Source organism: Alligator mississippiensis, chromosome 16 (assembly GCF_030867095.1).
Source record: "Alligator mississippiensis isolate rAllMis1 chromosome 16, rAllMis1, whole genome shotgun sequence".
NCBI classification, from domain to species: Eukaryota; Metazoa; Chordata; order Crocodylia; family Alligatoridae; genus Alligator; species Alligator mississippiensis.
In genome coordinates this window covers 6,934,915-6,959,934 of record NC_081839.1, presented here as the reverse complement: position 1 = coordinate 6,959,934, position 25,020 = coordinate 6,934,915, and the positions used below count along the sequence as shown (strand labels likewise).

The window sequence follows — 25,020 nt, the reverse complement described above, 5'->3', positions numbered from 1 at the left end:
CAGGCAGCCAGGGGCAGATAAATATTAATTTTCTAAATTTTTTAGGGACCCCACGGGCCAGATATAATGGCCTGGCAGGCCGCATTTTGCCTGCCCCTGCCTTAGACCAACACAGGTACAACCTATACCCTTGTTATCATGAAAGAGAATTTAGGAAGACTACAACAAAGAATTCAGGTCCCTTCTCCAAGAAAAATCTAGCCACTGATCATAAACTGTGATTTATCTTTTAGGGGTGTACTTGGTACATGGGCCCAGAGGGAGAGACTTCCATCTTCAGCTCCCTCTGTGCAAAAATGTTTTATTTCCTATATATGGGGACTTTTTACCATCTTGTACCATCTATACTTTTCCCAGAGCCTGACGAAGGGACTTTGATCCCGAAAGCTTGCAGAAAAGGACAATTTTCTTGCCATTTTCCAGTTGGTCTAATAAAAGGTATCATTTTGGAACCAAGAGTTCTAGTTTTTTGTATGTCGATTTATCTTTTAAGAATTTTAACTAAAAAATCTATTTAGTTTCTTTGTGCTCATTTCTACAGGACTTGAGGTGAAAAGTGGCAGAATGAACTGAGCAGGGATCTAACTCCAAAGCTCTCAGTTTGATACTGCTTACCGTTAGGCAAGTCTTTTAACGCCTACTCAATTTTCTTATCTGTAACAACATGACCATGCCAACAAGTTTCCAACACCCTCAAGCTATGGTAAAGATTAAATGGATAAAAAGCACATTACAGAGCAGTGTGAATGTGCAAAACAGTCTATAATATGTTAAATACTTTTATCATCAATATAACTGAAATGTACTGTCATAAGGATGCTACATGATTTTGCCCTCTGTACATCCCACGTTCACAGTGTGCTGAAGTGGTCAGTTTTAATTCATATACTGTAGCCCATTGAGTTCACTGCTTGATTTAACACACTACAAAAGTTGTCACACAGAATACATTGTTCCAGCAGCTATTATGAGCTGACCTGCTAACTCTCATTGCTCCCTGTCACATCCTGTTCTCTCAAGAAGAGTTGTTCACATTGAACTCATTTGGGAGGAGAGTGAGCCTTGAAGACAGGGTGAAACTGCAATTGCGCAACTGGACGATCACTGAATGCAATTTGCAAATTAATTCTTAAATATGCTCTTTGGCTGCCAGCACTGCTTGGCAACCATCAGTCTTTGGATGAGTAGACATCAGTGTCCATCTGCCAATCTAAGGATATGGACAAACATACTCATTATACCAAGTTAAATGGAAGAAGGATGATATTTACCATGAGTCAGCTGCTCACAGTGATTTGTTTGTTGCGTCCATTCCTATACCAAAGCAACTATGTCCAAATGCAAGCCAGCTTACTTCAAATCAACCTCAATTACCAGTCAACTTCCACTTAGAGCAGAATAGAGTAGACAGATAAAAGTAACTAAACTTGATCCATGGTAAGTCTTTAACTCAGCATGATTTGTTCACTTCTTCAGAGTCTATGATATTTGCTTGGAGTTAGCAAATTGTGGGAAATGCAAAAGACCTGGGAACTCAGAACTCCATGTGCTGCATCCAAAGGTGCCATTTATCAAGGACAAAGACATAGGGACACTGTCTTCGTAACCTATTCATAATAATCTGAATGCAATTAAAAATACGTAGAATTATCTTGTAAAACTAACTGCCACTGTAAATATTAGACATTGATATGAATGACAGTAATCCTTTTATACGCTAGGGCAATTGAAAAGCATTGTCAAAGGCTAACTTGCAAACTCGTTAATGACAGATTATTACTGTAATTTATTTATTTATCTATAAGATTTATATGCCACCCTTCTCAAAAAGGTTCAAGGCAGCTTATAATGCAGGGGTCAGCAACCCTCGGCATGCGTGCCAAGCATGGCACGCAACACCATTTTGCTCGGCACACCACCACCAGCCCAGGCTCTAAGCAGCTGCTGCCAGCCCCAGAGGCCAGGCTGCTCCCAGCAGGCGGCTGGGAGGCTGCAAGCCCTGCTGCAAGGAGACCGGGCTCCGTGGGCCGGCTGCAGCCGGGAGGCTGCAAACAACTGCTCCGGGCTCTGGTATGTCGTTTTTTTTCGGCACTCCGGCCAAAAACCGTTGCCTAGCCCTGTTCTGAGAGAGAACATGACTTAGAAACAGAATAAAATATTAACATAAGAACAAACTCTTTCCCACTCAAACCAGTCAAATTTAGAAGCATATCACCCCACCCCAACCCCTCCCCTGCCTCTGACCAAGCAGTACAGCATCCCCCCCAGTCCAACCCAACCTTGCTTCCTAACTCACATGCAGTAAAAACAACAATTTCCTCTCACCCATACTGCCTGACATCTCTACCTACTCCCACTCTGCCTGCTTTTTTCAGACACTCTCTGAAGTATCTCTGGTTTTCACACTTTTTTTCTGAAACACTAAAGGTCACCACCAGAAACAGGATACCAGACTATGGTACCAGAATGGGAGTTCTTGTCTTCCCTCTGTCCCTTCTGCCAGCCCTTTAAGCATGACATACCACTCCATAGTCTTCAAGCATCTTTTTATATCTGTTGCTCTCAAAGTGCGCTTTAAGCGGCAGAGACTCCTTTTTGAGAGTGGTATTCTTATCCCCAGTTTACAGAAATCAATGTACAGATGTGAAATGAGTTTCCAAAGCACCAAAAGCAATAGCACAGCTGATGCAAAAATGAGGAATACTAACTCTTGATTAACAGCTTAAACCACCAAACTAAACCGCCTTGAGACAAAGCCCCCGGAAGACTGGGTTGGCACATGTGTGTGAAAGGACTGTATTTGCACACTGTTGGGTGGACAGGAATCAACAGTCCTCCCCATATAATGTTATTTGGGAAACAAAAGGACAGCCACAGTGATCCTCTCTCTGGATCACTGCTGGAAAACATTACAAAATGGCCTTTCAGCACACTGCAGTGAAGCAAGTACAAAAGCTGCAGTACAACCAGCCAAACCTGTAAATCTAGGTTAAATAATGAATTCCTTTGCTTTCTCAATGTCAGCTTAGAGAAGTTAAACAATAATAAATATAGAAGGGAGTAAGTTAATTTGTAACTAGAGCATTTTTATAAACAAAAAAACTTAAGGGAGACTGAAAAGATCAGGTAATAAAATGGATCTGTTGATTTGGCTCCTCCTTTCCTCCATAACCAAAGCCCAAGTATCAGTCATTGCCATATGATGGCTGTTTGGAGGCTTACATGAAAATAAATGATAGGTTGGCAACTGAATTTCCAGTGGGCAGCTGTCAAAGAAGAAACTCTCTCCTGGCACGCTCTGCAGAGAGGCCAAGTACTGAATCAGTCATGGGACTGCACTTCTCTCTCACTCCCAAAACAGATCCTTCTAGGTAAAGGGTGAGACACAGCATGTGCACATCGAAAGAGTAGTGTGCAAAGGAAACGTGCTCTGCCACTGCTCGACCTGTCCTGTGAGTAAACAAGGACCTTTGCTCCCTAAGGCTGTCTACAGTCACCTTTCACCAGCATGAAGTTCATGAGACAATACATTAAAAATGCAAATATATCAAAACTGTGGTGGCTGCCAGCCTAAACTGGCCTGACGGTTTTCTTCCCAATCCCAGTTTTGCTACAGAGGCTTTCTTATTGATCTCTGTGCAAATATTGGCTCAAATGTGGATGGCACCGAGGGCAAAAACCCAAGCAAACAGGTTGTTGGACTCTTCCCATCCTATACCTTGCAGCACCAGAAAAGCTGTTCTGCGACTGTTACTGTGGCCTCAAGTTTGTGGTCCCTGCACTTTCCTTGGCAACAACAGCAAATGGGTTTGTAATAACTGTGAATCCACAAGCTGCATTGCACATCCCTTCCCTCCGTGGGAGCCCATGACCACCACAGAGCAGCATGATATGGGGAATCAGGGCCTGCCTACAGCTGGACACCTTCCACCATCCTATTGCTTCTGTTCACGATGTGGTTTCATAGCTGTTAGGGGCTGAAAGGGACCATACAGATCAGTGGGTCTAGCCCTCCTGCACTTGGGCAGGCAAGACTGCTGGGATCAGATGGCCCCAGCAAGTTGGTGTGACAGGGCACTGTGGGTGCCTGCCACTTTAAGAGCTGAGCCAAGCAGCCAGCAGGTGCTTAATTGCGGCGGCCATTTTAGATCCACCGCTGCCTATATAAACAGGGCAGTTCCCTGCTGGCAGGGCAGGCAGAAACATTGTGTGGTTGTAAGACTGTACAAAATATCCTGGAGTTAAGGTCAGGAGCTGTAAGGGATGGTTTGGAGGCTCCTGGTCTTGGGCATGACCTAAAACTGTACCCTGCTGGGAGTGGGTGGCCTGGTGGGGCTCCCAGTGGCATGGGAGCCCCCAGGAAGTGCCAGACTAGTTACCACCCTGGTGAAAGGCGAGTAGGGGTGCCTTAACCCCAGCCCTCACCTTTGGGTGGGCCAGGTAAGCTTCTGGAGGCACCTGAGCCTGCTGGGGAAGTGACCCTGCAGGGCCAGGCATGTTTCTAGGAGCACCTGAGCTGGAAATGTGGGGCCCTAATCCCTAAATGCAGGCAGGAGGTGAAAACCCAGCTAGGGCCTCAACTGGTCAATGCTGGGGCCAGGACTGGAAGGGTTGAAAGGGCCAGGGGCCCATCGCGAGGGGTGCCCACGAAGAGCAAATTAGCTTGGGGTCCCGACCGACCTGAGATGGGGCCAGGGCTTACAGAAGCTGAAGGTCCCATGATTGGGGGCCACAACTAATGGGTGAAGGGGATGGTTGAGCCAACTGCCTGAGATGCCATCTGCGAGACTGGGGCTGTGGTGCAGGGGTGGAATGGAGCTGCAGATAGCCCCCCTCAATATCGGGGTGTATAATGGGCAGCCTCCTGCCTTAATTAACAACCTAATTAATTATAACAAGGGGTGGCAGGTGAGACAGGTGGGTGGCATGCCCAGAGGCAGGTGGGAAACAAGCTCTGTGGCTCACCAGGGAGTCCCACTTTGCCACAGATGGGCATTGAGATGCTTTCTGAAGATCGCCAGGGTGGATGACTACCACCTCTGAGGTACAGAGGCTTTCTGAAGCCTGCAAGCTTGGCTCAGATGATTGCAGATATTAGCAATAGTCAGTGAGCTACCTTTTCAACTCTGGCACCTTTCTGAAGAAGAACGGTGGTGCACCACTTATTCCGAGTTAAACGACCTGCCTTGCCCAGGAGGGTTGTTCCTTCTGTTGCTGGGAAAATACGCTCGGTAATAAACTTATCACGGGAATGATCTAATCGGGAGGAAAAGGTCTCCTCTGAATACAGCCAGTCTAATGAACTGTTTGGTGAAATGTTTAGGCAGGCAGAACTGGCTCTGAACTGGTTCCTGACAGAGCAGATTTTGCACAGCTCTTAACGCTCACGCTGCTGGCCTCTGTTTGTTTTGATAACACTTGCAAGCGAAATTGCGAGCTACAAAAGCTGATCTGTACCGTGCACTTCCTCAACCCTAATGTTGGCTGATCCAAGCACAATAGGAATTAAAGAGAACAATCCATCCCACTGAGAACCTCCCCTCCAAAAAAAAAAGGAGCGGGGGGGATAGCTCATGCCCCTCATATTGTGCTGAGCAGCTGTGTAAAACAAAGGGGAAGCTAAGCAAAAACTAAAATGAGAAATCCAGCACACACAAGGTCTAGAAAGCAGCTGAGCAAAGGGGTCAGCAGCAACTGAAAACCTTCATGAAGTAATTCCACACACTAAAAATGCTAATTACAAACACACAAGCAAGGGTTTGTTTTGTTGGGGCCTGTTTCTTTGAGGTGCTGTGCACCCCTTGGCCCCCCCCGCAGTGAATAGGAGTTCAGTGTCATTCCTGAGACCCCCTTGCAGGATTGTGCACTTTGCGAGAACATGATCTTCCTTGCATCACAGTAAATGAAAAAGGAAAACAAACCCCCAAGGAAATCAATGCAAACGAAATCGGGCTCTGAGTGAATGAGAACAGTCTTTTAAACGTGGCAGATAGCACGGTATGATAACAGGGATGTTACAATTCATTGTGCTTTGCTGTTTACTACGCTGAATATGGATTCAGTCGGGACCTCTGTTCATATTTCTTGCTAGGAAAATCGATGCAAGGTTCACGTTTGTGGACCGTCTTTCTTAAAAGAGAGAATGGTAAAAGTCTGTACACGATATGGAACCAGTCAGGCAAGCTTCAGTTACAAGTGCCAGGGAGCATTGGGGGTATCTTGTGGTTCGTTATAGTTGGCTAATCCTCCACGAGGCTGCCTGTATTTCCTGTACACTATATGGAACTACTCAGGCAAGCTTCAGTTACCCCAAGTGCCAGGGAGCACTGACGGTATCTTGTGGTTAACTTTAAGGTTGGCTAATCCTCCGTGAGGCTGACTGTATTTCCTGTTCTTAGTTTTGCACCCCCACCCCCATTGATATATATTTTAATTGTTGCTTTTATCTGTAAACCAATCCTGATCTCACACCTAGTGCTTGTTCCTATAACTCATGGGAACAGAAGGCGCTCAGTACTTCTTGGGGAATGCTCCGAACTTTGCATTAGGCCCTTAAAATACAGAAGATGATCTGGAGCATTTGGTTTCTCTTATTGGATCCGGATTCAAGGTGTGTCCTCAAATACTGGACAAACCAGCTTCTTGTAAGAAAGAAACCAGGGGTTAAAACAGATGAGGTAAAGGGCTTCTGTAAGTAGTTCTGGCACAACTTAAGACACCAGTGCTGGTCTGGAAGATTAGAAACCATTTTCAGGTTTGATTAGCTCATGAAGCTCTTGGAAAACAAATGCTTCCCTGCACAGGAACGCAGCTAAGAATCCTAGTTTTGCTTTGTGGTAACATTTATTTTTAGCCCAGGGGACAGGCGAGAGGTTAACCTTCAAAACGAATCATTTTTATAGGGAGAAGTTAATGCAAGTGGTTAATGCACTATGATTCTGTGCCCAACACAGCTCAGGATAGCTTCTAAAACTCAAACACTATTTTAAAGGGGATTTAAAATTAGCTAATCAACCACAACTGTACTCTGGAAGGAAATGAATCAGAAGTTCTCAAGAAAGAGACTTGTAGGCGTAAGAGTTCTGCTTTATAAGGCCTACCACAAATAGAAATGTGTGGTGCTGGACTTTTATTTGTCCAATGTTTTGGTATCAAGCCTAACACGATCCTGTTTTGCTGCTTTTCCCACTCAAACCATAACAGACTGTGGCTGGATGTTCAAGATAATGGGGGGGGAAGCAAAGAAAGTTAAGCTACAGGCAAGAAAGAAATGTATTGTGATAGGGTTTTTTTGTGTGAATGACATGAAACAATTTATATCTCAGGTAACAGCTTGAGATTCTTGAAGCACAGTCTCAAGTTAAATTTATTTATCTTAGGGCTTGGTTACATATATATTTAACTATTCAAATGCAAAGGCTTAAAAAAAAAATCTTCCTGGAATTAAAGCGAAAAAGCAAACTGGTAACGAGAACCATTCACATTTACAGCACAGCTGACGCAACATTTCTTAAAATGTTTTTTTCCCTGTTTTGTTACCAAGAGTGTAAAACTAGGCAAGAGTTTCACAATGTTTAAAGGCAATTAATATTTTCCTGTCTGCTGCGCTTCTCTAGCCAGCAAAATCAAGAGGTGGAGCAAGTCTCATGTCACAGCTCAGCATCATGAACATCTATTTCCACATTCAGGAGAAGCTATAGCAAGCTGACGGAAAACATGAGACATTATTTTTCCCATCTATGTCAAAGCATCATCAATTTTCCCTGCTTATCTTCATTACACTATTGTTGCTTCTCTCGAACTTGGGAACAGGAACCACTTACAATATTTGCAGCAGCCTGCAACTCGGACAGACTCCTTCACTGGAAATGGTGACCAAAGCCGAGGCACGGATATTAACTTTTTCTTACATTTTAATTAGTTGACAAGCATCACAACACTGTTTTTGTAGTAGCCTAAAAGACAGCCACGACATCAGGTGAAGTATTTCACAAGCTGTCAAGGCTAAACACGTTTTGGAACGCCAACAAAGATTTTCAGAGCTAGCGAATATTGCTAACACTGCCCATGTGCCTTGTTATCAAAAATGCTTTCCGGTAGAAACATCCAGTACAAACCCAGACACCGTGGGAAAGAGATGAAAAAATTACTTACCTTGCCCATCTCCCACCTTCTAACACAACCATCTCAGACTCAATAAATGTTTCTCTTCATATATCTATCAGTTTTCATCTAAGATCTATTTATCCCCTCTGCTGCCAAAACAAACTGCCTTCTGGAAGAACTTCTTCCCAATAAAGAGTCAAAATTACCTTTCTTGTTTGGAGGGAAAAAATATTTCTTAGGACCTGATGTTTCGTTTTTAGATGCTTGAAAACCAGACTGAAGTCATTTCAGTCCCTTTTGCTTCCTTCAGAGTAAATCTACTTTAACTCTTTGAGCCTGTCCTTACAAAAGAGTTTTCACACAATGAATCAACCCTGTCTCTTCTTCTATGCTTTCCTCAATATTAGGTCTAGCTCTTTGGTGACCCAGATGGTACACGATTTTCCAAGATATTTTTATACAGCCTAATTACTAATTACAGCCTGAGCAACAGCTCAGAGCTTTTGGGATTCTTTGGCCCTGGCCAGGGTCTCTGTGATCCAATTTACTTTATACTAACACTTAAATTCATACATGAATAGGGGGAAAAACCTTTTTATATTGTTTTCCCAGCTGGTGCATTAATGTAACAATGTGCTGCCACTTTTCAGTTATCCGCAGCAGGATTGCTATAATAGGATAGGACTGTACATGGTTTGCATATATCCCTTTTTTTTAAGGGGCCGCCTCAACTATCAGAATGTCAGCTAACTAATCCCACTAAGATGCAGCTAAAGAAGATCCCAAATAATATATTTATCTCTTTAATCTGGTCCCATCTTTCATTTTGACTGCATGCCTAGAGGTCCTCTAATGGTCACCTACAGAACAGGGGGTGGGGGGTATAATTTTGGTATCCTAAGCTTCATCCAAGGGTCCTCACTAGTGATCTCAACCCTGACATGGAGGGACAGCCCATCAGAGATTTACCATCCATATTCAATCCTTGGCACTGATGCCATAAAGGGGAGACAAGACCAGCAAGCAGGGACTAAATGGAGACAAGTAATTCATTTCACAAAAGCTTCTGAGCAGCCAACAGACGCACTGTCAATATGGGTTGTACCTCAAGATAGTGACTCGAAGGTGAAAGGCTCCACAATCTATTATCAATTCTGAGCTCTCCATCTGCCTCATTACCCCAACAGCAATGAGGAAATCTGATCAGGACATGGAACTGAAACGCCTTTAAGGGCGCTGATGGGTAATCTCCTGATGGACAGAGGGCAGACATCTGTTCACATCCTCCTGCAGCATTTGATGCTGTTGATCAGGAGCAATTGTTGCCTTGAATGAAAGAAGTGGCAAGCAGGGCTGTGCAAAGCTTTGGGTGCTGATTTGATTTGGAGGAGATTTGGCCCGATTCAGTGGCCGAATCTCCAAATCGAAATCGAATCGGGACCAGTAAAAAGGTCCGAATTGATTTGAAGCTTTCCGAATCGATTTGGAAAAGATTCGGCGAGCTTTGACTCTTAAAGAGCCAGAGCTGGGGCAGGCGGGGCAGCCATGGAGGGGGCTGGTGGAGCGGCTGGGGGTCGGGGGGCTTGTACAGAGCCCCCCACGCAGCATGGGGCAATGAGAGGCAGCAGAGATCACCCCCACACTGGGCAGCAGCCACTGAGTTGGGGCTTTTTTTTCTGAAGTGCTAGGAGCTGGGGCAGGCAGGACAGCCATTGCCAGGCTGGGAAAGTGGGCAGGGGATGGGCCTGTGAGATTCAGAGATTCGGCAGAATCAATTCAGGACAGTGATTGGAATCACTGTCTCCCAAATTGGCCAAATTCGAATCCAAAGCGAATACTAGCCACTTTGCACAGGCCTAGTGGCAAGGGTCCAGGAGAGTGTGTCAAAACCATTTGAAAATCCCTCTTGGAGGGCTGCACCAAAGGCACGGTGATGGGAAACTGCAGCTCCATTGCTACTCCCCTGACTTGTGGACTCTGACAGAGAGCAATTCTCTGGTCCTTTTCTACATCTGCCTGCAGCCATCAGATGTACTGCTCTGATAACACAGAGACACGCTTGCAGAGCTGCAAACACAGAGCTTTGCCTCTCCCCTTTACCACGTGTGATTTTTAATAAATTATGTGACACCCCCCGTCACCGAGATGATTCAGTGCTTGCACGTGTTTAGCTTCTGGATGAACTGTGCTCAAAGCTGAATCAAAAAAGCAAAAGAAAGTATTTTGAAGAGTATGGTCACAGTGCAGTTTCCCCCAGTCTGAGGCACGTGCTTACCTCCAGTCAGCTCAGTCCATATTTTAGCACAGGGTTCTCAACAGTTTTGGACTCAAGGAACCCCAGATTGGACTTGAGGCACCCCTCTCTAACTTCTGTGAACTGAGTGGTACCCAGTTTAAAAAAACTAATTTATATATTACTCACCTCCTCCCAGAGGGGCCAAGTAGCGGGAGCAGGGCATTGCCTAGACAAGGACAAGCCTAAGCCTGCACTTATATCCCTAGTTTATCTGTTTATCTCCCCACACCTCAGGACATCCTTCAAAGGATCTGGCAGCACCCCAGGGTGCCCTGGCATCTTGGCTAAGACTCACTGCTTTAGGCATTCTTTGACAACATAGCAGCATCTGTGAGCAATGCTTCTATCATCACCAATTGGCTAAGAGACACAACCCCACCCTGGCAGAGTGTGATATGACCTCAGCTATTCATGCCTTCCTTGCCTCTTGCCTGAAATATAGCAATACAAGATACATGGGTATAAAACATTCAGCACTTAGGAGACCTGAACTAGTTCAGGCTTGTCCAACACATGGCCCGCGGGCCACCAAGCCATTTTTTGAGGCCCAAGGTCCCTTGCTCAGGACAGGCGGGTGGGGGAGGGGAGCTGCTCACCCCTGCAGGGCCGGGCTCGTGTGACCAGTGGCCACCTTGCTCTGGCCCCACTTGGGCAGTGCCAGCTCATGGGGCTGCGCTGCTCGGGGGCAGCCTGGGCGGAGAGCGGGGATTGTTGCTCCCTGCGGCTTGGCCGGGCGCTGCTCTCCTGCCACAGCAGCTGCCTGCGCCCTCCCGGGGGCTGTTTGCCTTCGCTGCAGAGAAGCGCGGAGGAGCAGAGCGACCCGTGTTCCCCTGAGGCCTTCCCCCGCCAGAAGCCGCCTTGGGCAGGCCACACCTGAGACCCTGCCAGGCTGGGAACTGTCTTTGATCTCGCAGTTCCGCCGTCTCACGTTGGCTGGGCCTCAGCCGTGTCTGCCCGAGCACTGCCAAGACTTTGGGCAGCGGTGTTGCTGGTGTGGACAAGGCCTGGGGAAGCAGTGGCATAGGCAGCCCTTGGCCTGCGTGAGAGCACCAGCTACATCGGTTCGGTCACATATTCGGTCACATATTTTAACACAGCTGTCAAGTATCTTCTGGGGCTGCCTTCAAATGGTGGTCGTAGTAGGCAGAAGAGGGGCCCCAGCTGTTGGGATGGCTGGTCCAGGAAGTGGAGCACAGGTGGGGGTTTATGCCAGCTTTGCCTTATTTCAGGCTTGTCCAACATACATCCTGTGGGGTGATAAAATATGAATATGGCTCGCCCGCCCACTGGGTGATAAAAAAATCATGATCTGGCCCCACATTCAAAAAGGTTGGACACCCCTGAACTAGTACATAATGCTGCACTATACCTTCTCTGCAACACAGGCTGAGCACACACCACACTACCTTCTGCTTTCTACACTGGCCTCCCATAATAGATTTTCTAATCTAGTTAAAAGTCTAGGAACCAAATTGGGGCCCAGAATACCTAAACAAATACCTAAAGCTCTATAATGAAAACCATGATCAGTAATTTGCTCTGCTGTCACAATGGAGCTCTCAATAACTAGGACAACACTTATCTTTGCAAGACACAACTTTCTGGATGTCTCATCTGAGGCTGTTTTTGCCAGGAAACACCATCTCACTGCTCCAAGAGTTACTTGTTTCTTTGATCTTGACTTCTCTAGCAGAAAAATAAAGTGACATGTATAGTAAAAATAAGCCCTGTCCCAAAGCAACAGAACAAATCCCAGAAACCTGCTCCTTACCCCCACAAATAGAAAACAAATAATTCACTGTACATACTCCTCTCCCACAGAAAAGGATGGGAGACAGATGTAGTGCCAGTGCACTACTGGAAGGTGCTCAGATGCAACATGCAGGGTGGAAGAGCGTGTAGTGAACAGAGGGAAAGCTCTTTCTTGGGAACAAATCAAAGGTTAGCTCCAAGGCTCCCAAAACAGGGAGCCAGACAGGGACAGCTGCTTGTACAGTGGCTTGGGTTTCATCTTCCATCCTAGGAGCACAAGGTGTCACCTCTGAGATGTTCCCAGCACCCACTAGCTTTGGAAGCCAGGAGCATGCAAATACTTAGATCACATCTGTAGTTTAATTACTGGAAACTAACACAATTGTGCCAAAGTTATATTCTTTCGAAAGTGCACAATGGTGGCTACTACCTCAGCTCTTTAAAGAGGGGGAAAGCCATTTGACAGTTAATGACAAACCTTGGAAGACTTAGTCAAAGGCTTGATTGTGTATGGAGCAGTAGAGACAAAAGGATTTAATACTTATTGAAGATGAGCAGAATCTTTGCGTCTCAGGGCACTAAGATGCCTGCTCGTTTAAGGGCAGAAACTGCCTAGAGAGAGATCCCTAGTAGCCAGGTAGAAACCCCACAGGTGCAGGTTACCCTGGCAGCAGGCTAATGAGGGAATTAGCTTGCACCTGCACCCAGTCAGCTGACCAGAAGAAGGCAGGGCCCTGGACATATAAAGCCTAGGGCTGGGATTAGAGGGTTAGTTCTCTGGTAGCAGTCAAGGGGGAAGGAGCTTTCATAGAGGAGGTTACTTGGAGATGTTTAATTGCCTGTTCTGTTTGTGGTAGGATTAAGATGCTGTAGGAGCTCATAGTGCTTGTGGGGAGGAGGCCCATTAAATTGAGAGAAGCTTGCCTTCTCAAAAAGGGGTAGAGCGTGGGCCCTACGTTATTGTTGTGTTGTAGCCTAGGGGCTTGTGCTTTCTGTTGTTATTTAAACTGGTGGACTGGATTGAGGCTGTTGGAGAGGAGGAGGCCTCATTGGGGCACACTACTGTGTGGTAACCCCAGTGCCACAGGGGTTGTGGTGACAGGGGCTGCAGTGATCCAGAGGCCAAATTAAACTGAGACTTCAATGTGAGAAGGTAGCATCTGCAAGGCATACAGTATGATAAAGCGGTGGTTTTGGGGTTGTGCATCTAGCCCATAGGAGGTGCCTTATGATACCCTGAAGCCTTAAGTGTGGGACCCAGTAAGGGGTCCATCAACCCACAGGGTTTAGAGGAGGCTGTAAGGACTGCCTGAGCAGCAACTCCAGGGGAGCCTCCCAATTCACCTGTACTAGCAAACTAGTAGGTGCCCACAGGGCAGAACCGGCACGGTCACAGTGCCCTAGGGATATCATGGCCATCCCTGGGAGGCAGTATTGTGACACTTTCCATTAACTTCAATGGACTTTGAAACAGATGCAGGAAAAGACTGTAACATCTGGAAAATAACATTAACAAATATCTCTTGTACCCACACCCCCAACCCCCTAACACTGGAGGCTCCTCATGGCATATACTGAATCATCTCTCTGCCCCACATCATGGCTGGTACCTTCTCTTTTCAGGATTCTGTTGGGGGGAGGCTTCTTGTTGGTAGGGAGGCAATGGATATTTAATTGATGGGGGTTTAACATCAAAAAAGCCGGCACAAACCCTCAGACTGAACCTGACCCCTGCCTTAGCCAGGTGGCCAGCACCAGTGGTATCTCATCCCAAGTGCAACTGTAACTAATCCCACCTAATATTTTAAGTGGAAACAAGTAAAACATGGCAAGGACTCCTACAGAACTGCAATAGGGTCTCCAATAACTTTCATCTTTAATATAGAGGGGCAGTTGGCAGAGATGATGCATTTCTAAAAAGCGATGTTCTGCCTTATTTGCTATATGAAAGATGAAGGCAGCTACAGTATGTCCATTTCCAGATGCAGTGTATAGATTAATTATAATTATAAAAAGCTTTATCAAATCACAAAATAATATTGGCAATTAATGAACCCCATAAAAATGCCAACACTGTTCTGGAGTCAGTCCCACCCATGGGAAACTTTTCTCAAATAAAATACAAACCCAGATTTAGCAATTCTTATCTAGTGTTTCTCTTGGCCTCAAATTGCTGCCACTGACCTATTGTTTCAGGTTAGCTTTTGGATGACACGCTAATCTTCAGCAGCCTTCAGCTATATTAATCAGTGTCCAAATCTAGGGCAAGGGAAAAGATTAAGTGCTAGCGTTTCATTTGTTTTGCGCTCTAGAAATTATGAGTGGATACCTACAGCAGAGTGTTTTTTTCGTGTTTTTTGTTGTTTTTTTTTTACCCATGATGCCTTCAAGACAAGGAATTGGCTGGCCTGGGTAAATGTCATCTAAGCTGCAGTACAATGGGCGCTGTTCTCTTTCATCAACAGACTTGTTACACCACTGTCAATCAGGGTGGGTTGAGGACACAGAAGATCAGCGGGGATTAGGATGTTAATGAAAAAAAATACAAAGTGGAACCAGTCTTGCATATGTGCTCAGAGTTCCTGGCTGGGCACGCTTTAAAATAAATCAAAGTAAATGCACTATAAATAAAAGATGTGCCAAACACAGCTGTAGAGCACAAAGCTAATAAAATACTCTCTCCCTAGCCAGAGCTAGCTTAAGAAAAAACAAAACAAAACAAACACCAATCATCTACATATATTAGAAAACTGTGACCCTGAAAGATTATTTTGTAGTAATATAACGTCTTTGCCAATTCAGTTCTTTTTCCACATATACCTTTCTCCATTGGCTTTACAAAGCACACCTAACCTCAGTTTTCAGGCACAGTGATATGTGACATCCTTAAGCTCTTTCTTTGGATGTAGGAAAATAGCAGTTGGAGTTTTAGTTCACATCTACACAAGATGCTAACTGTGCAGTAGCTGAATAATACTGTGCAGTAGCATGTCACAACACCAGCTGTGCTAATATGCTACTGCGCAGTAGCGTCACTAAAAAGGCATTCACCGATGCTACTGCAAGTAACTCTGGTTACTGTGCATTTATTTAGTACTTGATTATACAAGTACTAACCAAATGCTCAGTAACCACTGTGCAGCAGCATCTCATGTAGATGCACCCACTAAATTTAGGCTCTCGGGCGGCTTTGAAAGATGACCCAAAATGTTGTGTATGAAAACATGGAAGTGGCTTAATCAGAGAGAACAGAACAGAATTCACTAGAACAGCCCATATCTGCATGTGTACCAAAGTCTTTTTTATCTTTTCATTTTTAAGGTCTCCGGTACAGACTATTTTGTCACTTCCCCCCAAGTGATTGTCCATGGTCACATAAGCAAGTCCAGAGCAGAAACAGTAAAACAGACTCCAGGTCTCCTGACTACCAAGGCTCATCCTCCCTCCTGGACCACATACTAATCATGATCATGAAGTGAGATCAAAGCACACAAAACCCTACACAGATGTATGGTAGCTGCGGGATCAAGACCTCAGATGTCCAAGATTCTTTTAAAAGCTTAACATATTTCTTTAATGATATAATGTGTATTTGTTTGCTTTAGGATTGGGGCGGGGAAATGTATTTCTGCGATGAAAGTGGCTGGCCTTTATTTTACTGCTGTATTTGAATCCAACACAGACGTGAGTTTTTCCATTTGAAAATAACAACCAACATGTTCCTCCCGTGTGGACAATCAGAAATGCCTTCCCTAGGGTTTATTGGGAACAGATAGCTCGCAGGGAGGACTGCAGTTACAGCCATGCCTAAAGCAAACAGGCAGAAAATTAACGTTTTAAACCTGTGTCCCACGCACGCATCTCAAAACCTGTCACAGCGAGAGTTTGCTCTTCCAGGAAGATGCATTGGGATTTTGGGGTGTCTTTTTTGCATTATATTTTTTAAACATCCCTCTCCTTCCTCCCCCGCAAATAAGTAAGCGAGGTGTGATATATGTGAGAACTACTATGAAGGGGAAATTCACCCCTTCCTAGATAGCCCTGCACGAGGCAGATGGACCACTCAAGCCTCCAAAATTACCCTCTTGAGGCTGCAATCCTGCAGATTCCTGCTCACTAGGCTCCATGCAAAGCGCAGCGATCGATCTGCACGGGCCCACTTGCGGGATCGGGGTCTCAGCGCATCTCTTTCAGGCAAACAAGGTCCTTTGCGTGGATCTGATCTCTTTTATTAGACCAACTTAAAGAGTTGGGAAAAAATTTTTAGGAAGCAAAAGCTTGCTCACTTTTTTTTTTTCCAACTCTTTAAGTTGGTTTAATAAAAGAGATCAGATTCACCCGTTTCGCTTGCTCAAATTTTTTTTTCAACTCTTGAAGTTGGTCTAATAAAAGAGATCGGTTTCACCCAAAGAACCTGGTCTGCCCGTGTGCTCAGACCAACATGCCTACAACCCTTGTATCTTCTGGTTATTTTCCTTCCTCCGCTTGTCTTCGCCAGCCAGCCACCAACCGAACCGAAGACCAACGTTGATGCAATCGGACGTCGAAATATAACACGGATGAGGAATACAAAATTCAGTCCCCCGCTGAGTCGGGGCACGCTGGATCTTCGGTGAGAACTGACTATCTCGGTGACGTTCCCAAGCCCGTGAGCACGTGCGAGGGAGAGACACGGTGGCACTTTTCGGGCCCGCGTCGTTTTCTACGCGCACCGAGGCACCATTGTGCAACTGTGCCCGCTGTCACGCCAGCTGGACGTATGCCGCTGGACGGACACGAGGACCGGACCCCGAATGGGGCCGACGGGCAACTGGGCGAGTGCCACGCGTCTTGCCGCACGTCCGTCTTCGCCGCTCCACGTTGGTTCTCGGCGGTCTCGCAGCATCCGTCAGGACGGAGCCGCTCGCCGAGGGCCTCGTCGAGGTGGATTTTGGATCCGCCGATTTAAAAAGGCCCAAAACAGCTTTCCGTCTCTTCCGAAAGGGTCTTTTCAGTTGGAAAGAAACCGGCGGTGTCAAGTGGCTGCGATGGACCCTCCTATTTGGGGCCTGGCCCGCTCCCTGGGGCAACTGGCTTGACACCAGCCCCACGAGGTGGAGAGCCCCTTGCAGTGGGGCAGGGCAGCCCCGGGGGGGGGAGGGGCACGCGTGGCAGTGGGACAAAGGGGCCGCCTCAGAGCCCCTCCCCCACATGCAACACCCCGTCTGCGCATGCGCACAGCCCGGCCCCGCCCACGCCGCCATTACCTCAGCCTGGAGGGGGCGCGGACGCCGCCGGCCGCACGTCCTGGGGGGAGTGCGCTGCAACGCCTCGAGAAGCTGAACAGAGGCCGGCGCGCGGCTCCGCCAATCAGAGTCCGCCCCCCTTTTTTTTTTTTGGCCAATAAGGAATCACTTCTAGACCCACCCCCTCCCTCCTTTCACCGCCCTCTCGATTAGCCAATAGAAAAGGCTGTACTCCCCCCTCCCCTCCTCGGCCAATAGGGAGCCGGTTCCTAAGGGTCGGTTGACCTCATTGGAACGGGGGCGTCGCTAACGGCAGGGGCGTGGCATATATAAAGGCGCGGCTGGGCGGCCGGCAGCCATTTTGTAAAGCGGGGGCTGGAGAGTAGCCGGCGGGGTGCGGCGGAGGGTTTCGGGGTTCGGACCAGAGCGGCCGGATGGTGAAATCCTCCCTGCAGCGGATACTCAACAGTCACTGCTTCGCCAGAGAGAAAGAGGGGAATAAAAGCACCGTCGCCGCCATGCCCGCCGTGCTGAGCCTCAGCGCCGGACAGAGCAGGTCAGGCCCAGGCCCGGGCTCGGGGGGCGGGTCTCCCCCTCCCCCTCCCCCTTGCAGCGCAGGACGGAGGGGTCTGGTCCTGCTGGTTACCCTCCCCCCCCCAATTCCCCAATAGCCCCCGCCGCAGACAAAAGCACCCGGGTGCGAGTGCAAAGGTGTCGGTGCAAACTTCCCCCAGCGGGCCCTAAAAGCACCGCCATCCCCCGCCGCGCAGAGCGAGCCGCCCTGGGACGCCGAATGAACGCGGCGCCGCCACCCAGGGCTGCCTTCACACGCGCTCCCTGCTCGGCCTCGTCGGCGCGGCTGCGCCCCGTAACCCCAGGAACAGCGTCTCTGGGAGTCGACCCCGGGCTCGTAATCACCTGTCTTTAATTAAGGCAGCCGGTTCTCGCTCTCCTCCGTCCGGTCTCCCAATTCTGGAGCCTCCTAGGGAGCCATTTTGGGGGACTCGAGACTTTTCGAGAAGGCTAACGCCGAATCTCGTCGAGGGCGGTGCAGCGCGGCGGCAGCTGGGAAACGGCTGCTGTAAAAGCCCGGAGGAAAACCGGCTTCGTGTCGTCCGCTTCGTAACTGTCGCGTACCAAGCGAAACGTTAGATCAACACGGTTTCTTTTAAAACAACCTGGTTCAAGGGTGAGAAGGTCGCTCTCGCCAGGGAGGCGGCAGGGCACGTGCCCCGTGCGGCACGCTTAACCTTGCAGAGGAAGGTTAAAGCAAATATTAGCTTTATCGGCTCCCTCTAATGTAAATAATAACACTCATGAATAAAATAGACCGTGGGGGGCGTCGGTACAGTTTAAATTCAAATTTAATTTTGAGCGATGCTTTCATATTACAGCCCCGACGTTGCTCGTTACCCGGTCAGGATCTAGCCGTTCCTGTGATTTATATTAGCAGTCATCTGGGTCGCCCGTTTTGGCCCATTTGGAAACCGTGCGCACAAATGCACCATGCAAAATGGTGGATTATTTTGTTCGTGTTTATGCTGTTTTGCAAATGGCTGCTGGCACTCGCAGGCAGGACGATTGTGAAAATTTCCCTAAGGGCCTTGATTGCTGCATCTGCTGAGATGACGCAACTAAGGAGTAAGCCTGCAGGGTGAAAGATGGTGCAGAGGGAGGGGCTAGCCAGCCTAGCATTTGCTCTTGGAAGGGTATAAAGCTCTTATTCAGGCGGGCAGGCTTACAGATGGGATGGAAGTTGTGAATGCTTCCAAAAAAAAAAAAAAGAAAAGGAAAAAGGGTGGAGCTTGTTTTAAGAGGATAGACTGCTTGTTTAGGAGGTCTGCAGTGCCGAACTCATTGTAACGGGTTTTTTTTGCATTCTGACTAGCTCAAGCAAAAGACATCCATGGTTTGACACTGTAAAATAGAATTTTATACTACTGGCATTGCCTTTAAAATACTGGGCTCCAATGGGTTATTATGCACTGCTTCCCTGTGACATTGGAATTGGAGAGTAGTCTGGATTAATTGAAACCCTTCAAGTGGAAAGAAGCTGTATTTATTTCCTTTGTGACTCCGGGTCCTTAGTTGGTGTACACCAAGCTGAATTATCTTAATCCCTTGGCAGTCAAGCTTGCATCTCCCGACGACCTTTTTACATAAATTATTATTTTTTTTTTTTAATTGGTTACTAAAACAATATTTAACCTTAGAGCTAAGAACAGTTTTAGTGCTCCCATGATCTAAGCATTCCCAAGTGTTTAAGGCAAGAATCAGTTCTCTTAAATGTCTTAACCACAAGCATTTGAGAGAAGCTTGTACAACACACCTGTTGGCTTTGGAGCCTACTAATTGCAGCTCAGAAGAGACTAACCAGACAGCTAGCATTTCTAGAGTAATAGCATCCAGTCTATCAAATATGGTTATTGTTCATAAGAATATTTGATTGAAAAGAAGTTTTAGCTTTAGAGGTCATCAAAATCCCGAGCTTTTTTTTTTTTTGTCACTTGAACTAAATACTTTGAACATCACAAGGAATTCTAATAATGTTTCTTGCTGATGAACATTGGACTAAGAAGCTTCCTTTATCCTATGCCAAGGTGGGAGGAACTCCTCTCTGCCTTTCCTTTTTAAATTCAGGAAGAAGCTTGATTTCCTTTTGTGCTAAGTCCTAGTTTAGCTTTTGAAAGTTCAGGCTGATTCTGAGGGGTGCATGTTTTCCCTTGATTTGCCTTTTTTAGGCTTTACATTTCACCTTTTTAATGTTTTTCCTTATTTTTAACAAATGTTTTCTTCAGTTCCAGGGTTCCCTTCAATTGCTGTAGTAACCTGGGTCCGGGGCCTCGGTGGTGCTCCTGATGTCCCTCACCCACCCCTGAAGATCCCAGGTGGGCGAGGGAATAGTCAGAGGGATCACAATCTTTCAGCTAATTTATTTTATTCTGTAAGTATGAACAATATCATGCTGAGAGATCTTTAATTAGTTTTTTTTTTGCGTGGTGATTAACTGTATGCAGAGGCACATAGTTGTGTTCAAGAAATGCATTCAGTGAGAGGTTTAATTATTTGAACTTCACGATAAACTGGAAACAACTCTTCTTTTTTTTTTTTTTTTTAACACCATAGGATAATCGGCTGAATGTAACAGAGGAACTAACATCTAATAACAGGACAAGAATTCTGAATGTCCAGTCCAGGCTTACAGATGCCAAACACATTAGTTGGAGAGCAGTGTTGAACAACAACAACCTCTATATTGAAATTCCCAGTGGTGCTCTGCCTGAAGGGAGCAAAGACAGGTAGGCACAGCAGTGCATTACGTAATGCTCTTTAATGAGCCTCTTTGGGAGGGAGTTCTGTTGCTGAAACATGCCTTGGCATTTGCAGCATCCCCTTGTTGCTGATGCCAGGTGTTCCGCAGTTTTCCACAGCAATAGAATTTCTGTGCCAACAGGACAAATCTATTTATTTGTGAAGTGCTGTTGTAGCACTAAGGATTATTTCCATCTTTGGTGTGTCCTGTTGATGTACATGCACCGGCACACCTGGTGCCAGGAAAATGCAGGATCTAGATGCAGTTATTCTGATGGAAGCTTCTGATTTGGGGAAGGGGGGTGGTTTTACAGAGAGAGAGAGAGAGAGACTTCTGGCGCATGCCAAATTTCCACTAGGGGCCTCTGCTGTCAAACTTAACCAGACGGCTATTGCAGCAGTTCTCTGATATTGGAAGCATTCATCTCAGTTGCTGGAGATGATGGCTAGCATCTAAACAATACAGACTATTGCCTACTGTTCCTTCCCCCCCCCATGGAAAGATGAGCCACTTTCCTATTGGGATGACTTTCCATAAAGGTCAATTTAATAGTAAAGCTGATGTGGCTTGTGTTGTGACAACTAAAGAGCAGTTAAAATTATTCCTGATCCCACAACTTCCTTTAAAAATGTAGTGGCCTAGTCCTAGTTATGTCACGACAGTTTTGAAGACGGAGGTGGACATTAAACTGCATTGAATGAATTGGGGGAGGGGGGATGACAGTCTGTGTTTAAATAGGGCTGAAGAATCTCTGTCAGTATGGCTCTGGTTAAGTGCATTGCCACTTGATTTGTACTGTCAAAATTTGCAGTTGCAAGTGCCCAGATATTCAAGGAATCCTGTGAGCACTTGAAAAGCTGTTGTGGATAATGACCATAGACCTTTTATCAAACATAGCTAAAACCTTCTCTCTTTTCATTTCAGTTTTGCAGTTCTTTTAGAATTTGCTGAAGAACAGCTTCAAGTTGATCATGTCTTCATATGTTTCCACAAGAATAGAGATGACAGAGGTGGGTGTAGACTGTACTTTTCTAAACTCATTCCCCAGCTAGTTCACAAACACTGTTTATGTAAACGTTAATGTGGTGTATCATTATAGAAACAGATCTTGTCATCAGATGGATTACACCCATCTTGGGGTTTGTCTGAGTTTTTCAAGCAACACATGAAACTTAATGTTTTTCTACTTTTACAGCTGCATTACTCCGAACTTTCAGCTTTTTGGGCTTTGAGATTGTGAGACCAGGGCATCCCCTTGTCCCCAAGAGACCAGATGCTTGCTTCATGGCCTACACGTTTGAGAGAGACTCTTCCGAAGAAGAATAGATTGCAATGTTTGCCTCTTTAGAGCTTTCCTGTTGTTTATGAAGATGAATATGTAGAAATTTTGTCAACATCTTTTACAATGCATAGAATTGTTTGTACAAAACGTTGTGACCAACTGCTTGGGTGGGGAGATGTTGAAAATTTCAGACTTGGTCATCTTTTCTGGATTTGTGCGCATGTTGTGATTGTGCAAATAAATGCTCACTCCAAATTAGCAGTATATTTCTTGAGGTTTAATATTGTGTTTGTGATACTGAAGTTATTTGCTTTTAATTCTAAATAAAAATTTATATTTTACTTTTTATTGCTGGTTTAAGATGTTTAAGATCTTCCCTCCTGTTCTGAGGAGCTCCCGCTTAACTAGGAAGCTGTGGTTTTTTTGGAAGGCAGACTCTACTGGTAGGTGTAGGTTGAAAGAACAACTCTATCTGCCCTCACTGCTGACAGTTAATAACCAATAATGTCTTGTCTGGATTGGATGAATCCCCTGATACCACATGACATGCATTCTGTTAGTGAGATGTGACTTTGCAGTGGTATTGAAAAGCCTGCTCCTACTGATCGGTTGATTCGGTTTTTGCCCTTTTTTTATAGGCAGTCAGTCATGAAGAAGAGTATTGGAACTGGCTGCAATGCCTCAGACTTGTTTGAACAGGTGTAAAGCCAGCTGGATCTAGCCTGCAGATAGCTGCTGTCTGGGCCCCTTGAAGTTTGGGGGTTTGGCTAGGGCAGGGGTGGAAGAAATAGCCTGCCACAGAATCTGGGGTCCTTGGGCCCTGATGAACAGTGAGGGCTGAGACACCCTCTGCTTTACCCACTGCCACAGCTGGTCCTTCCTGGCTGCTAGCTTTACTGTTGCCCCATGCTGGAGTGGCAGCAGCAGCAACATGGAACACTTCAATGAGAGCCAAAGCTGCTCCCTCTGCTGCCGCCACCACCACATACCCTGTGTTGCATCTGGCCTGCAAAGAGCTCTACTGGCTGGATCTGACCTGGGGCACAAGGTGCATTGATTCCTGTGACCTAAGGGAAACTACTTGGATAGAGAGTGACCTTTCACCAAAGACCTATACAAATAATTTGGTGTTTACTGCAACATCTTAATGTAGACATTGCAGACAAATGTCACTATTTGTGGTGTTCATTGTTACTAGCCTAGATAACCATAAGTATGATTTTAGTGTTTGAAGTGCCTTTAGCATAGCTAGGAAAGACTAGAGACACCAGGCCTGGCTGCACAGGACAGGAGCCCCATCATCTCTGTTCCGACACTCCCATCCCACCCCCTGAACTAGTGTTAGTTCACAGACTTGTGTAGAAATGGTAAGTAAGCAGTGACTTGCCCTTGTCACTGATCTGGTGATGAGGGGGAGGAGAAGGCTGACTTGAATTCTCTCCTTATCCTGGCTACTGGATACCTTTTCTTCCTGCTTCCTGCTAGTCCCATTCTTCTGGGGGGGGGGCGGGGCAGTGTCTTTGTATAATCCTGATGACTTTGCCACTCCTTTGCTTGCCCTGCTAGGTAGCACCTGTTTAAATACTGGAAGCTGCCTGCTGGTGACACTTAATGCATCACTGGTGAGCAGGAGTGGTGGGGAAACCGAATTCTAGTGAGGAAACCATGAGAGAGGGATTGGGGTGAGGAGGATGGATTCAGCTGAGGCAAAACTGCCTCTCCTTATCTCTAGGTGGGCTATTGGTCACCTGCCTGTGCATTGGGGCCATGCTGCTGTGCTACTATTGTCTGGCACTAAAAAAGCTGCAAGTGGGTAAAGTGACAGGAAAAAACATTGCTAATTTCACCAAAGCAACAATTAAGTTGACACTAAATAAGAACATCTATTCCAGACATCATCATGCATTTTCTCTTCCAGAGGTAAGGGCCCTGCGTTCCAATGAGAGGTTCCTTCAGGCTTGGTCAGCTTATCCTAAAATTTTAAGGCTTGTATTTTGTTTATAGATAATAATTTCCACCCCCCCCCCCCCCCCCCACGCGCGTGTGCACACATTTTATTTACTCTTGGTTCTGGATATTTTCACTTGCAGTCATTTCATTTAATCTTGCCAAGCTCTTGACTTTAATAAGAGCTGGCGATGGATTGTATACCAGATGAAAAAGTACTTTATCAGATTGGAATGCACCTTTTGTTCTTGTATTGCCAACAAGGGTAAATATGAGTACTACATGAATTTTTATCATTGACAATGACTCAACATCTGCCTTAAGTCTTGGCTTTGAGAACTGGTGTGGAGCTTGATTTATGGGTCTGCTTCGGCTGGTTTCCAACCTCATCTTTAGGTAATGTTCTCTGGGTTAAATGAGGTTGGAATATTGTCTATGACATTTAAGATGATCCTTTTGGATTTCAATCTTTTTTTTTTTTTTTTTTTTTTTAAAGGAAGCATTGAGCCCGAAGTAAACTGTTTTAACTTAACTGGTGTGGTAATGAAAAGGGAATGGGTCAGTACTGAAAGATGGATTACATCTCTAGCAGGCTTGAAGGGGGAAGTGCCACTATATTGAAATCTTGTTTAGTTTTGTGATGGGATGAATTCAGATTTGCACTTTGGGAGACGGGGACTCTTTGTGAAGGTGCTGTACAAGCAGGTGGTAATCGGATTCTAGTCTGACCAGTTCCTAGGTGCTACTCTGATCTTAATCCCTACAACAGTTCCTGCCCTCAACCTTCTGCCAAGTGTTTGTGGTTTTACAGCAGCATGTTCCTGTTCTCCGTGTTTCTCCCCCATGTTAACGGATGGGAGCAAAGTGAGAAAGTGGCTTTACAAAATGGGGCATATGATTTGTAAACTGATCTTCCACACCAATGTGATTTTTTTTTTTTTTTTTTTTTTTTTTTTCCCCCTGTGATCTTCTAAGCTGCAGGTAGTACAGACACCTTGCAGCTGGACATATTCATGAAATGCCTTCGTTTTGACCTAAAAAGACAAGTTGAGCTACTGCATGTGCTTAGGAGTGATTTAAACAGGCTGATGAACGAGGC

The 25,020-nt window shown here is 46.0% G+C and overlaps 2 protein-coding genes across 2 annotated transcripts in view; one reads left to right on the top strand and one right to left on the bottom strand.

Moving 5' to 3' along the window:
* The window catches only part of JSRP1 (junctional sarcoplasmic reticulum protein 1), a 58,685-nt gene extending 41,217 nt beyond the window's left edge, over window positions 1–17,468 (bottom strand). Inside the window, exon 1 of the mRNA XM_019489937.2 lies at window positions 17,401–17,468. The gene's annotated coding sequence lies outside the window, so the exon portion shown is untranslated. The remainder of the gene's footprint in view (window positions 1–17,400) is intronic.
* Window positions 17,469–17,736: 268 nt separating this feature from the next.
* OAZ1 (ornithine decarboxylase antizyme 1) lies at window positions 17,737–22,322 on the top strand. Its single transcript, XM_014599848.3, is given in 6 exon segments — window positions 17,737–17,935; window positions 20,178–20,235; window positions 20,237–20,323; window positions 20,506–20,678; window positions 21,617–21,702; window positions 21,888–22,322. Coding segments are annotated over 6 exon segments (657 nt in total). The 5' UTR covers window positions 17,737–17,813; the 3' UTR covers window positions 22,019–22,322.
* Window positions 22,323–25,020: the final 2,698 nt, after the last annotated feature.